The sequence below is a fragment of the Bos grunniens genome, chromosome 14 (genome assembly GCF_055505025.1).
Source record: "Bos grunniens cultivar Pamir isolate PY7600 chromosome 14, Bosgru_T2T1.0, whole genome shotgun sequence".
Lineage (NCBI taxonomy): Eukaryota > Metazoa > Chordata > Mammalia > Artiodactyla > Bovidae > Bos > Bos grunniens.
In genome coordinates, this window is record NC_141178.1 from 46,014,209 (window position 1) to 46,029,727 (window position 15,519).

The 15,519-nt window shown below is 42.3% G+C and overlaps 1 protein-coding gene across 1 annotated transcript in view; it reads right to left on the reverse strand.

The window, feature by feature from the left end:
• Positions 1–291: 291 nt before the first annotated feature.
• Positions 292–15,519, reverse strand: part of KCNB2 (potassium voltage-gated channel subfamily B member 2) — a 460,227-nt gene continuing 444,999 nt past the window's right edge. Inside the window, exon 3 of the mRNA XM_086336563.1 lies at positions 292–2,714. Within this exon, the coding sequence (XP_086192689.1) occupies positions 558–2,714 (2,157 nt within the window). The 3' untranslated portion in view covers positions 292–557. The remainder of the gene's footprint in view (positions 2,715–15,519) is intronic.

A 15,519-nucleotide genomic window follows, 5' to 3' on the forward strand; every position in this document is an offset into this window, starting at 1 on the left:
TTGCAACAAGAAGTCTGTACAGCTCCTCCAGGCAGTAGCAGTGAAGGAAGTGCCTGTGTCTCAGAAACTTGTTTCCGTCTGTTCTTGACACTTCTGCATCCCAAGCCCCATTATTTACAAAGTTATGCATTTTGCAAGCTCAAAGCACCTTTGCGCCTCGCAATTATGAACGCATGCAATGACATTTCATCCTTTCATGTGCAAATTCTAAAATTCATCATAACAGAAAAGCTCACAGTCGAAACTCTGCGATTTGAAATGAAAGGATCAAAAATGTCAGACATGGCAGAATACGGTTCCTAATAGAGCTCTCTTTATTTGTTCACTGTTCTTCATTTTTGTTTGTTACAAAAATGGAGTCTTGATTCTTTATTTAAACAGTACTGAAACTAAACTGTTCATGCCATGCAAAAATAACATTTTATGCACTTTTTTGGGGAGGGAGGGGCTTCCCACGTTTTAGTTCACAGGCCTTATTAACCGCATTTTTAAGAAACAAGTTTTTTTGTTTTTTTTTTGTTTGTTTGTTTTAGTGTTATTATTGCTTTTGTAACTAGTCACATGCTGGTTTCACGTGTGGGGCAGTAACCTGTGTCTCCCGGGTTGGAATGAATTTCTGGGGCAAACAAATGGTTTTCCATCTTGCACCCTTCTTGACTGTTGTCCTTTTTCACTTCTGCTACACCATGGTAAATGTCTTGTCTACAGTTGTGACTTGTGTCCTGGGCAGAGGAAGAGCCCACACAGGCCTCTTCTCTTAAAGGGTCTCTTCCATCACTAGGCTTATCTGTCAAGCAGTTTGGGCTGGAGTCTGCCTGCTTGTCCGGCCTCCTGGTCCCCTGGAGCTCTAAGAAGTCATCATCTTCCCCCGTGTCGATTTCCGTGAAGCTCCTCCTCTCTCTGGCGGAGAAAGTAAAGAGTTTCTGCTTGGGAAACCGAGGCGTCAGCCCTTTGGAGGGTCCTTGACAATGAACCTCAGCACCCAGCAAGGGTCTATCTCCCTGGGAGGGGGTTTCTTCTAAGAGAATGGTGCTGATGAGCTGGGGTGCGGTGAGTGGAAAGTCCGCCGCGGTGACCGGCAGCGGCCTGGCTGTGCTGGGCGGGGTTGGCGGGGCCCCGCCTCTGCTGTCCTTGAAGTTGACCTTGAGCGATCTGGACTTGAGCGGGTTGCTGCCTTTCAGCGAGCTCTTGGGGCTCTCGGAGGCACAGTCCGTCGGCAGAGGGCCGTGGGGCCCACCTTGGGGCCCGCCAGCAGCGTCGAGGTTCACAGTTCTGTCGATCGGAGCATATTCTGGGGTGGCCTCCCTGACCGTGGGCCCCTTCTCCCTGATTAGGGCTAAGAAGGGGGGAGCCCTGGCTCTTTGGTGCTCTTCTAACCCGGCCAGGTCGGGTGGGAACTTCATCTGCAGGTGGGACGCAGAGGGCGGCGGCAGGGGCGACCTCTCAGTCTCCGTGAAGTCGGTGGCGCAGCTGGTGAAGCTGTCGATACTGGATGTGCTCTTCATGTCCACGACGCCCTCGGTCTGTGCCACCGCCAGCTGCTCCTGCGGGCAGACCACCTCCTCCATCTCTATCTCTTCCTCGTAGGTGGACGGCCTCTCGGCCTGCTCCTGGCCATCGGGGTTCGGGTGAGAGTGAGGCTGCGTCTTGGTGATTTCATTGTACAGCATCTCCAGCTTCTGGGCGCTCAGATGCTGCGGGCTGGAGGAAGAAGTGTTGTTAAGCTGTTCATGGGAGTCTTTCTGGCTGACCTCCTGGTACTTATTCTCGTAAGACTTGTTGGAGCTGGTTTCCGACAGAGCCTTCCTGGCCCACTTCCACCGGCTTGGAGAGAGGTGATTGTCATCCGTGGAGCCCTTGGTGTTGGCCGACTCTCCCGTCTTCTCCACGGCCACGTCTATCAGCTCCATACTTCGAGCAAAGGCGTCCTTTAAGTTCATAGACACGATGCTTCCGTTCCTCTTGGCACGCTCCAGAGCCTCTCTCCTCTTAATGGCTTTCTCCTGGCGTTTCTGCTCTTTGTAAAACTCAGAAAAATTGTTCACAATGATTGGGATGGGAAGGGCGATCACCAGAACCCCTGCGATACAGCAGAGACCTCCCACAATCTTCCCTAATAACGTTTTTGGGTAGATATCTCCATAACCGACAGTCGTCATGGTGATGGTGGCCCACCAAAAGGAAGCCGGGATACTGGTGAACTTGGTGGCATCCTCGTCCTTCTCGGCAAAAAATACCAGGCTGGAGAATATCATTATCCCCATGGCCAGAAACAAGATCAGCAAGCCCAGTTCATTGTAACTCCGCCTGAGGGTGAAGCCCAGGGACTGCAGGCCCGTGGAGTGCCGGGCGAGTTTCAGGATCCGGAGGATCCGCATGATTCGGAAGATCTGGACCACGCGGCGAACATTCTGGAACTGCAGCACACTCTTGTTGGACTCCGTGAGGAAGATGGTGACGTAATAGGGCAAGATGGCCAGCAAGTCGATAACGTTCAGCGGGCCTTTGAAGAACTTCCATTTGTTGGGTGAGGACAGGAACCGTAAAAGGTACTCCATGGTAAACCAGGCGATACACACGGCCTCCACGTGAGCCAACTGGGGGTTGTCATTGGGCTGTCCGAATTCATCCATCTCCTGCAGCTCCGGCAGCGTGTTGAGAGACAGTGCGATGGTGGAGAGGACGATGAACAAGATGGACACGATAGCCAAGATCTGGAAAAGAAAAGAAAGGCAAGTCAGTAGGGCCTCTTAGTTGCTTAGGCACAGCCAGGAGACTTAGGGGTTCACTGTTTTTTAAATGATATGCCTTGTTCAAAGGTATTCCAAGAAGGTAACTTTACAAACACATTCACTTCTTATGAGTTCATTTCACTTAAAAGCCTAATATGGATAAAATAGGCAACTAATGGGAACCTACTGTGTAGCACAGGGAGCTCTATTCAGTGCTCTGTGGTGACCTAAATGGGAAAAAAATCCAAAAAAGAGGTGATATATATATATATATATATATACACACACACACACACATAAATAGCTGATTCACTTTGCTGTACAGCAGAAACCTAACACTGTAAAACAACAATACTCTAATTAAAATGATATATATATATCATTTTATTATATATATATATGATATATATATATATATCATTTTATTATATATATATATATATATATAATAAACCTAATGTAACATACCTTTAAATTCTATGGTCTAATCCATTTGAAAAAAATCCACCCCCCTACCTTGCCCATTGTTCCTAGACCCCTCTGAAAGAGTTTTCGGGGAACAGTCATCTCCCCTCTCTTGTGTGTGTGCATATGTGCTCAGATGTGTCCTACTCTTTGCAACCCCATGGACTGTAGCCTACCAGGCTCCTCTGGAGCAGTTTGCCATACCCTCCCCCAGGGGATCTTCCCAACCCAGGGATGGAACTTATGTCTTTTGCATCTCCTGCACTGGCAGGTGGATTCTTTACCACCTGAGCCACCAGGGAAGTCCTCCCCTCTCTGTATTTGTAATTTTTCTCTCTGAACCACCCAGTGTATGTTTCTTTATGTAAATTGCCATACCTGCTATAGAAGCGAGAAAAAAGTCATGACTGCCAGAAGTTTTATTCTAAAGAGCCAGACACAACTGAGCGAATAACACTTTCACACTTTCCAGTGGTTAAGACTCTACCTCCACCTGCAGTGGGTGCAGGTCAATCCCTGGTTGGGGAGTTAAGATCCTACATGCCTCGAGGTGTGACCAAAAAAAAAAAAAAGGAAAAAAGGATAAGTGACTGGTCACTGATCAGTCAGTGATCACAGACCTATATGTAGAGAGATAACAAGGCCTTGGTACAGCGATGCTTCCATGGAACAAATGTGATCTGTCTGGCAAGCACTGAAGACAGAATCAAGTCAAGGAGCCTCCATCCTGGTCCATATGGCCTTCTGGCCAGACTCATGAGGGAGAAGAAGATTATGAGCTAACTTCATTCAGTTGAGAAAGGTTTCATAAAGAAGAAACTGATGATTGTCCAAGGTGATCTTGGTTCAGGGCAGAGGAATAGCAGAGTGATGTCAGCCATGGAAGGAAAGAGGAAGCACTCAATAAGAAGTAAGAAGAGGGACTTCCCCAGCAATCCAGTGGTGACTCAGACAATAAAGAATCTGCCTGCAATACAGGATACCCAGGTTCAGTCCCTGGGTTGGGAAGATACTCTGGGAAAAGGAATGGCTACCCACTCCAGTATTCTTGCCTGGAGATCCCATGGACAGAGAAGTCTGGCCAGCTACAGTCCACAGGGTCGAAGAGTTAGATGTGACTGAGCATACATGCATACAATATTAATGTATTAAGAAAATATACAAAACTATTATTTAACGTTTGAAGGATTAGTAAATTTTATGCTTAAAAATAAAGATGAGAGAGAGGGCTTCCCTGGTGGTCCAGTCTAAGACTCTGAGCTCTCAATGCAGGGGACCTGGGTTCAATCTCTAGTCAGGGAACTAGACATCACATCCTGCAACTAAGAGTTCACATGCTGCAAGTCAAGATCGCACCACAACTAACAGATAAGGCATGCCTGGAAAATGATGGAAGATCCCGCCTACTAAGACCCAGCACAAGAAAACAAAGCAAAAGGCTACAGTCTATGAGGTCACAAAGAGTCAGATACAGCTGAGTGAATAACACTTTCACATTCTGCAGTGGTTAAGACTCCACCTTCCATTGGGTGCAGGTTCAACCCCTGGTTAGGGAGTTAAGATCCTACATGCCTTTCGGTGTGGGGAGAAAAAAAAAAAAAAGGAAAAAGAGGATCAGTGACTGAATTTTGGTCAGTCATTCTGACCTCTGAGCTTGATTTTATTGTTTACTATGTGACTTTGGGCAAATGACTTAGCCTCTTTGTGTCTCAGTTTACAAATCTGTCTAATGAAGACGGCAGTTACAGTTATTTCATGGCTTTGTGAAGATCGTGGTACACATACGTCGCTAAGTAAATAAATGTAGCTCTGAGAAAAATACCCTGACACTGTTTAATTTAGACATTCAATGTTCAGTAAACAATGATTAAGTATCTTGAGGTGACACAGCTCAGTAAACATGAGTGTAGAAAAAATGAACTATAACTGACATTAGAATTTGTGAACTTCTCTCCTCTTTATCTTTCCAAGTTTCTCTACTTTTGGCTCCTTATTCTGGCTCTTTTCTTTGCTTGTGCCTCATTTATACCTTTCATTGTTTTTTCTTCCTGTTTTTTTCCAACTCCCACCTTTCCTCTTAGATCATTATAAAGGAAAACCATAGTGTTTCCAGAATGCACTATAGATATTAAGTTAAGATTTACGGTTTCTTAACTTAGAGAACAGCACTTAATTACTAGTGTTTTATATGTTTTTTCTTAAACAAAACTACTTTTTACCTGAATATACTTCAGGAGTTCCTTTAAACATGAGAATCAATGAATGGCATTGGTATAAAGGCTTGCTTCATCTACGCCGAGAAACTTTGAAGGCTAAAGTTAGAAACACCCTCAAGAAGGTTTAAATAAACCCATGGATAATGGATTCAGGCTTCCCAGGTGGCTCAGTGACAAAGAATTTGCTTGCCAATGCAGGAGAAGTAAGAGCTGTGGGTTCGATCTCTGGGTTAGGAGGATCCCCTGGAGGAGGAAATGGCAACCTTCTTGCCTGGGAAATCCCATGGACAGAGGACCCTGGTGGACTACAGTCCATGGGGTTGTGAAGAGTTGGAAAAGATGGAGCCACTGACCACACATGGGCACAGTGGATACTGAGGGTTTATTAAGGACAAGTCAGGAATGCTCACCCTGAAGCTCTACCCTCAGAGGCTAGTGGAAAGGGGATATTTACAATATTCCATTACATAAATATTCTTAGGAAGCATTGGTCAGATTGCATCTACTTTTATGTTCTTACCATAAGGAACTAGGTCCTTTTCTATTTCTAGAAGGTCATACTGTTGCTAATATACCTTTGAGCATTTTTAAATACTGAGATTGCTACCATCATTCTTGCACTGTAACCCACAGTCCAGATTTTTGATTTCTTCTTATCTGCTTACCTGCCCATTTCGATGCATTTTATTTAGGTTTATCACCTCCAAGAGCAAGAAAAAATAGAAATACAAATGAAACCATTTTCCTGTCTTTCAACCTTTTAGACAAAGAACAAAGCAGGTCAACATGAACCTTCAATTTTTCTTGACTCCACAATCCAAGCTAGATCATAGGTCAGTGTACTTTGCTATCTAACTTGGGAAATAATGGACATTGTATAATTCTAATACAGTCCAATGGTCTAGTTGATGGCAACTGAATGAATATAGCTACTTTTCTGCTGCTGCTAAGTTGCTTCAGTCGTGTCCGACTCTGTGCGACCCCACAGACAGCAGCCCACCAGGCTCCCCCATCCCTGGGATTCTCCAGACAAGAACACTGGAGTGGGTTGCCATTTCCTTCTCCAATGCATGAAAGTGAAAAGTGAAAGTGAAGTTGCTCACTCATGTCTGGCTTTTCGCAACCCCATGGACTACAGCCTACCAGGCTCCTCCGTCCATGGGATTTTCAAGGCAAGAGTACTGGAGTGGGGTGCCATCGCCTTCTCCGGTAGCTACTTTTAGCACCTGAGAATTTAGCATGTACACAACATAATTTGGAGTACATTCTTTTTTACTATTTATTTATTTGGCTGCACTGGGTTTTGACTGCACTGGGTTTTGACTGCCTGTGGGCTCTTTAGCTGTGGCATATAGGATATAGTTTCCTGACCAGGGACTGAACCCAGGCCCCCTGCTTTGGTAGCATTGAGTCTTAGTTGCTGGACCACCAGGAAAGTGCCATGGAGTACATTCTTGAAGAAAAGGGATTACTAAAGGAAAAAAAATTCTGATACTCAAGCCCTTAACAATTCCACATTCATGTTAAAGAAACCGTAAGGTATTGAAGTGCATGATTTTTCTGTCTCTTGTTCAAATTTAATCTGTCAAAGCCCATTTGCTTTCAATGTAAAAGAATGGCTTATTTTAAATATCTCGTGAAACTTGGAGTTCTCCCAGAAAGACAGCATCTTAGACAAATTATTCAGTATGTACCAAAGATGATGTGTGATGCAACAAGCCAAATGCAAGGTTATTGTCTTAGGATAGAGGTGTTTTATTTAATTTTTTTGAACACAATAAATAGAACAAACATGCAATTTTGCTCTAAGCTACAGGATACATGTCTAAACATGGATATTTACTTTAGTACAGCAAACCCTAATGACATTTAGGTATTGCTTCATTTATCATAACCGTGCACAAGTTAGGTTTTTAACCATGTTACCTCTAATAACCAGTCTCTAGAGCTGGCTATTTTGGCCCCAGCAAGTAGACTTATGTTTGTACATGGTAAAGGAAGCGGAAATTCCAAACAATTACCTATGTGATATCAGTCAACTCCCTTGGAATTTGGAGTACGTAATTTCCAAGTTTCCTTTCACCTCTAACATTTGGCAATTTTTTCTAAACTAAAATATTTTACTAATTCCATTCACATCTGCAAACCAAAGCAAAGGATAGTTACAGTTGATTCCATCATTTTGGTTGAACTGCCAAAATATAATTTTGTTGCTTATAAAATAAAAAAAATTCAAATGAGAAGGCTTTTTAAACCATCCCACTGTGTAGGTTCCAAGCATTTAGTTCCCGGGAATAGACATGCTTTCCAGAAAACACTTTTCTTCCCTTTTGCATTGCCTGAATAATGATTTAATTCTTCCTTAGACACAGATATTCAGAGGATCACATGGAGTTAAGAACAGGGCTCCCAGCACTGGTGTTACTGAGTCCCCAAAGTTGGTTGCATTGATTTCTGTTTGTGTAAGGTAGTGCGAGATTTGCCTCTATTTATCAACTATTTTTTTTTTTTAATAACTTTTATTGGAGTGTACTCAGATGGTAAAAAAATCTGCCTACAATGCAGGAAACCTGGTTGGATCCCTGGGTCAGGAAGATCCCCTGGAGAAGAGAATGACTACCTACTCCAGTATCTATCACAATATTGTTAACTGGCTATGTGCTGTACTGTGCTCAGTCACTCAGTTGTGTCTCTTTTGTGACCCCATGGACTGTAGCCCACCAGGCTCCTCTGCCCATGGAGTTTTCCAAGTAAGAATACTGGAGTGGATTGCCATTTCCTCCTCCAGGGGAACTTCCCAACCCAGGGATTGAGCCCGTGTCTCCTGAGTCTCTTGCATTGCAGGCAGATTCTTTACCACTGAGTCACCTAGGAAGCCTAATTAACTTTGATAGTTAATTTACAATGTTGTGTTAGCTTCAGGCATGCAGTAAAGTGAATCAGTTTTATATATATGTATTCACTCGTTTTTAGATTCTTTTCCAGTATAGGTCATTACAGAGTATTGGGCATAGTTCCTTGTACTATACAGTAGGTTCTTATTAGTTATATATTTTATATATAATAGTGTGTATATATCAATCTCAATTTATCCCCCTCCCCCACTTTTCCCCTTGTTAACTGTAAGGTGTTTTTTTTTTTTTTTTACCAACTTGTTGATTTCATATCCTTTGAAGTTAGCAGATGTTTCCTGGTGGAAAGGATATAGGACAAGGAATTAAATCACACACATGGCTCTACTTCTACTGGCCATGCAGACAAGCCAGTTTCTTCTCCAGACTCAGCACCCTCAATCTGCAAAATGAGGTCCTTCCTATTTGCCCCTCGCCTGCCTCAGAGGGTGGTTAAGGACCAGACTAGATCACGCACAGGAAGCAGCTATAAAATGTAAAGTACTATACTAAAGAAATGCTGGAGATGTGTCTAGAAGAAGCTGTTGGTCAGCATTGGGAGGGAATGATGAACATAGCTGTTTCCCCCCTACTTAAATAGAATTTCAGACGTAGTTCGTATTTGAAACACTTACAAGCACATTCTTTTACCTAACCAGTGGTTTGCATGTCAAATCCAGATGCCTGGGTTTTCCTGAGAACTGAATGATCTAGTCTGCCAATACTTAAGTGCTGGAATGAGGTTGGGTGGGTGGGTGCATGAAACGGGTAAAGTTGGTCAAAGGGTATGAACTTCTAATCATAAATTAATAGATAATCAACAAGGATCTGCTGTAAAGCACAAGGAACTCTACTGAACATTCTGTAATAACCTATATGGGAAAAGAATCTGAAAAAGAATGGATATACACAAGTGTATTACTGAATCTGTTGCACACCTTAAACTAACACAACATTGCAAATCAACTACGACTCCAATATAAAATAAAAATTAACTAAAAAAATAAAATAAATTAAGTCCTGGGGATATACAGCATGGTGACTATAGTTAGTAATACTGTGCCGAATATTTGAAAGTTTTGAAGACAGTAAATCTTAAAAGTCGCATCACAGGAAAAATGAGATGATGATGTTATATGAGATGATGGATGTTAGCTCAGCTCTTTGTAGTCATCATTTCACAATACAGGCATATATCAATTCATTATGTTGTACAACTAAAACTAATATACTATTGTATGTCAATTATATCTCAGTTAAAAAAAAGAGATGGACTGAGGTTGCTTGGGGTGAAAACTTGACTTGTTTTGAGTCTTAAAATACACAGACTATTTTCAAGCTCCAGCAAGTGATAATCTGCTTTGTATTCACCAACTCGCAATACTTCCTTCAAATGCATGGGAACTGGGGTACTTTGCCCTGAGGTCAGTGCAGGTACTTTCTCTCTTTCATCTCTCCCAAACTCTCCTTCCTTCTTTGACAAATGTGTGAGGAGAGGTGAAAGTGAATGAGTTGTAGCTCTTCTGCTTTATCTTCTTAGTGGAAACAGACGAAGAAACACAACAACAACAGAAACCTTATCAGCAGTAGAAAACAGCATGGGAAAATGTGATGATAAGAATTTTCAGGAGAGGACTTCTCTGGTGGTCCCAGTGGTTAGGACTCCATGCTTTTAATGCAGGACAGGGGCAGGTTCGAACCCTGGCTGGGGAAGCAGGATTTCACATGCTACAGAGCATGGCCAAAAAATTAAAAAAAAAAAAAAAGAATTTTCAGGAGAACATCAACTTAAGTTGTCAGGAAGAAGGTCTGTGATGAGCATTATTAGAAACATGAAACATTTTCTATTTTCAGAAAAAGGGCAAAGCACAGTGACATTTCTGAGCCTATAAGCCAAAGACCAAACCATTTGTTGAGGGAAGAAGTGAGAAGTAGGTAAAAATATCATGACTTTCATCTACCTATCTTCTATTTTGAGCTGTTCTCAGAAGCAAACCAGAAAAAAAAAAAAAATCCTGTGATTTGCACCGAAGGAAGAGCCATCCAGGACTGTTGCTGTTCTAACATTTCATATTCTTTGAAACTGTGGTGCTCTCCTCGAAGGCTGGGGGCCCTTGGTTGATGTTCAGCTTTTTCTTCTCCCAAATATCCCCTGTCCTTCCTGGGACAACAGAGATTCTGTGCTTAGGTGCTCTCTGGTAATGAATCCTCTGTGGGCTAGCACCACATGACTCATGCAAAGGATGAACATCCCCGAAAGGCTCAGTTGATTTTGAATTATTTTGGACTCATGGATAACGTGAAGCCAGGAATTCAATCCTTTCCCATTTATGGACTGTTGAATGAGGGGTTTGAAGAGAGTCATCCACATAGAAGTTGATGTCAGCCAGAAGCCTGTGTGATGCTTTTCATCTGGGGTGGGTGGTCAGTGAGAAGCAATTTAGTTCTGCATAGTATCAAAATTTTTTTAAATTCTCTAATATAAAACCAATTTTTTTTTGAGGAAGAGTTTTTGGGCATCTTATGATGAAAGACACTGTTTTAACATTTTCTTGGTATCTCCTGAAATATGCCACATTTCCCTACCCATGATATATTTCCTATTTTAAAAGATTAGGTTTTAGGAAGCAATTCATTAGGTAGAAGGCTGGTGGAGGGAACTTTAATCTTATTCACAGTAACCCTGAAAGAAAGGAGCAACAGTGAGATGGAGACACCTTTAATCTTACACCCACTCCAGTGAGTAGACAACCTCTTTGTAGGTAATTTGTTCTTACAAAGCCTTCAGGGGCCAGGAAGTAAACATGAAGATGAGCCAGGCTGAGCTCCCTGTGTTATACAGCAACTTCCTGTTAGCTATCTATTTTACATGTGGTAATGTGTATATTTCAGGGCTACTCTCTCAGTTCGTTCCACCCTCACCTGCCTTCGCTGTGTCTACAAGTCTGTTCTCTATGTTGGACAGAGTTTTGATCTGTTAACACCCATAAAGCCTTACAACCTTCTTAAACAATCATTTGACAGTTTCACAGAAGATAGTTTTGCTTCTCAAATGGGGTTTTTGGATTACAGAATGGAATAACTACCTATTTTCTTTCTATAGAATTGCTTGCAGTGCCTAACACAGAGCAAATACTTTGAAAATCTATTTTAAATTAATGAATAACCAAAAAAAGAAGAGAGAAGTCCATAGAACTGGAGGAAAGGAGACTAGATCTTGAAGAAGCCAAATGTTTTCTAATCACCAAAGAGGAATAAGATAGGTTCTTAGTCATTTTCTCTTGCTTCCACATGGTCCAAAGTCAGCCTAAAAGCTTTAACCAACAATAGAATTTTTTAACACCAGAAATCCATATTACCAATAGCTCATTTTGTGATAACAGACCAACTGTACAACTTCAGCAACATAATCTTTTCCTAGGTAAGCTCTGTAATTTTATTAATCCTTTCTTTTTCATTATACTGAGCAGATTACTTTTTTTTTACCTTATTCTTTGAGAAGCCTGATTTTGACTATATATTAGCTTTGGGCTTCACCTTCACAGAAGAGTACGTTTTCTTAAAGAAAAGTGTTGTGTTCATTCTATGTCACATTTTTTTTTTCCTGAGAATTTCTTGGAACCTCAGTTAATCCAAACAGTGAATAAAGTGATAGTTCCATGTATAGATATGGGTGGATTCAGGTTTATGGGATAAATGTGATGCCACTGAGAAGAATTAATAATGTAGGTTATATATTAAAAAGTACATACATACAACTATACTTCAATAAAAGAATATCAAAGAATAAGAAAAAAATATACATATATATCACTGTCCCAGGTAACTCAAAATCAGAGAAAAGTCGCAAAAACTTCATAAAAGTATAAACTTAACAAATATTGCAGATTCCATTTAATACTTATTTACAAGTATATTTTGTTAAAATACTGCATCTATATAAATATCTTACGTGTGTGAAGACCTAAAACAAGACAATGAAAAGAAGTTTCCTTCCCTTTTCTCCTTCTTACCAGTTTTCTAGTTCTTTGGAAAGACAATTCATGAAAACTGAGGGAAGGAAAAAACAGATTTTAAACACCTAGGATGTTTTGAACACTAGAGTATTTACAGTTCCATCCAGATATAATAACATTCTTCCCTTTCCTGTTGGAAAAGTGTTTTCCTTGGTTTTCAGAACAAGTCTAATCAAAACTCTTCTTTTTGTGAAAGATGGGTAGAAGTTTCCATACAGAAAGGGGGTTATAGGGCACAACGGGCTGAGAGGACAGGGTAGGTGAAGCCTTAAAGCCCAGAATTAATTAATTTTGTATGAGTGGGGCATCCATAGGGGTCCATGGTGATTTCAGGGCTGCTGCATATAAGAGTGAAGGCTATGCACAGAGGGCACCAGTAGAGAGAGAAGAATGTGAAAGACAGGGGGCTTCCCTGGTGGTCCAGGGGCTCAGACTCCGTGCTCCCCATGCAGGGGGCCAGCTTCCATCCCTGGTCAGGGAACTAGATGCCACATGCCACAAATGAGGCCTGGCACAGCCAAATGAATAAATTAATATTTAAAAAAGTAAAAACGAATGTGAACGATGTCTCTGTCATTTGTTCAGGAAACAACCTTCACAAGCTGGCAGCCCTGGTCCCAGGGCCCCAGGGAGGCTGGTGAGATTGGATGCAGGTGGGACACTTCCGGGAAGTCAGGCAGTGGGCAAATTCTGAAGGGTGCTAGATGTGCCAATGGAGAGTTTGGTGGGTTTCCTTTTGAAGACCAGTTTTCCTCAAAATGTGGTCCCTGAACCAGCACATCAACATTATGTGGTAACTTGTGAGAAACACCGATCCTCAGGCCTCACTCCACACTTGTGCTGTGCTGTGCTTAGTCACTCAGTCGTGTCCAAATTTGTGCGACCCCGTGGACTGTAGCCCACCAGCCTCTTCTTGTCCATGGGGATTATCCAGACAAGAATACTGGAGTGGGTTGCCACGCCCTCCTCCAGGGGATCTTCCCAACTCATGGATCCGAACCTAGGTCTCCCAAATTGCAGGCGGATTCTTTACTGTCTGAGGCACTAGGGAAGCCCCTGCTGAATCAGAAGCTCTGGAGAGAGGCCCGGCATCTGTTTTCACAAGCCCTCTGGGTGACTTTGATGCTCCTAAAGCACGAGGCCACTGCTGTAAGGAGGAAAAGCCATAGACACTAAGCAAGGGAAGGAATGCTCAGCCTGCGTTTAGGAAGAGCATAAACTAGGATGTGTGGGACAGATTGGTGTAGTGTTGCAAATGAAGATAACTGAAGTTTCTGTTGCAAGGGTGGCAGTATTTACAGTTGACCCTCCACATCCATGGGTCCTGCATCCCCGCATAGGGAAGGCCGGTAGTACTACATCATTTTATGTAAGGGACTGGAGTATCCATGGTTTCTGGAATCCAGGGGTGTCCTGGAACCAATGCCCTGCAGATGGTGAGGGACCACTGTATAAATAAAATCACAGCCTCACTTGCTGTGGAGTTGGAGACTCTAGGACTCTGCCATGTTTATGACTAAGTTTATCAAGAAGACTGAGTAGCCTTGACAGATCTCCATTATTTTGTCTTATAAGGTAAAAACTCTGAGTGATCCATGACTTCATCATCCTAAGTCTTTGAAAATGATATATCCTCATCTCAAAAAATTATAGGGACTTTCCTCGTGGTCCAGTGGCTAAGACTTTGAGTTCCCAATGCAGGGGTTCTAGGTTTGATCCCTGGTCAGGGAACTAGATCCTGAGTGCTGCAACAAAGACCTGGCACAGACAAATAAATAAATAAATAAAAATAAATATTAAACAAATTCTAGTAGTTGCAGTGGTAAAGAATCCATCTGCTAACGCAGGTGACACAAGAGACGTGGGTTGGGAAGATGATCTGGAGCAGGAAATGGCTACGCACTCCAATATTCTTGCCTGGAAAATTCCATGGTCAGAGGACCCTGGTGGGCTACCATCCATGATCCTGCAAAGAGTCAGACATGACTGAGCATGCACATAACGAATAAGAACTTCAAGTTTCAAAATAGAAACAGGTAAATTTCTCCCTGAGAGTGAGACCACAGTTTCTTGCTACCTGAAAATATTATGAAACACACACTCTGTTGTTTGCCAGAACTATTTTCTTTTGTAAAATTTTACCCTAAGTATACATTCTGAAATCACACAGGGCAAAGACTAGTTTAAGAATCCATTTATGCTAGCTGGTCCATGAAAGCATGCTCATTTGTTGAATTACTTCTCACCCACTCCAACTTCCAATTTCTGCAAGGAAGTCTCCTACACTTCCAGAATTAAAGTGCCATTAAAAACTGGCTGTGTTCCTCTGACACCTAGTCGGCCTCATCAGCTCATCAATCACCATTAACAGGGAATGACAAGGATTTATTTCCACCATTATCCGTATATATAAAGACTGTGTCCCAGCAGCTTCAAAGAAAGAAAACAACGAAAGAAGTAATGCAATCATTATTTTTCCTTTTAATGAAGCTCCGCAGTACACCTCTTCTAAAAAGTACTTTTGGGGTCAACATCATTAAGACCACATTATAGATTGCCAGAAAATAGACTAGGGAAATGCTGAAATGAAGCTGCCTGCCAAGGTAAAGTTGAGATGGGAGATAAACCCAGCTGTGCCTGCAGAAACATGCATGGTTCACCTTCTACCTGCTGCTGCGGGCAGGCTTTGCTGTCCCAGGGCCACTGGGCTTCAGCAGTTCATGGAGGCTTCTGTTACATGGATGACAGGTGTTCATGTCAAGAAGCCAAGCATCACAAACAAGGGCCTTTAATGGACCTTGTTTGACTTCTTTTGACAGCAACCATGATTTGATTGGGCTCGAGCTCTTCTGGACTTCTTAGGGAATAAGGAGATGTTTATTGGGCAAAGAGGTCCTGCTGTTTATAGCTGTCTGAGGTGAACACTTTCTACAATCACAAAGACTTACTCTGATCTGTACTGAGTTGTTCCTGGGTTCTATCAGGAAGGCTACTTAAGACTTTGTCAATCAAAATGTGGTCCTGGAACTAGCGGCATCACCTGGAGATTATTGGAAATGCAGAATCTCAGGCTCCATCCCGATGGCTCACTGAATCCGAATCTATTTTCACAAGATTTCCAAGTGATTCAATGCACATTGAAATTTGAGAAGCTCTGGTCTCAGACACAAATACATACAATACTTATTTTAATTAAAAT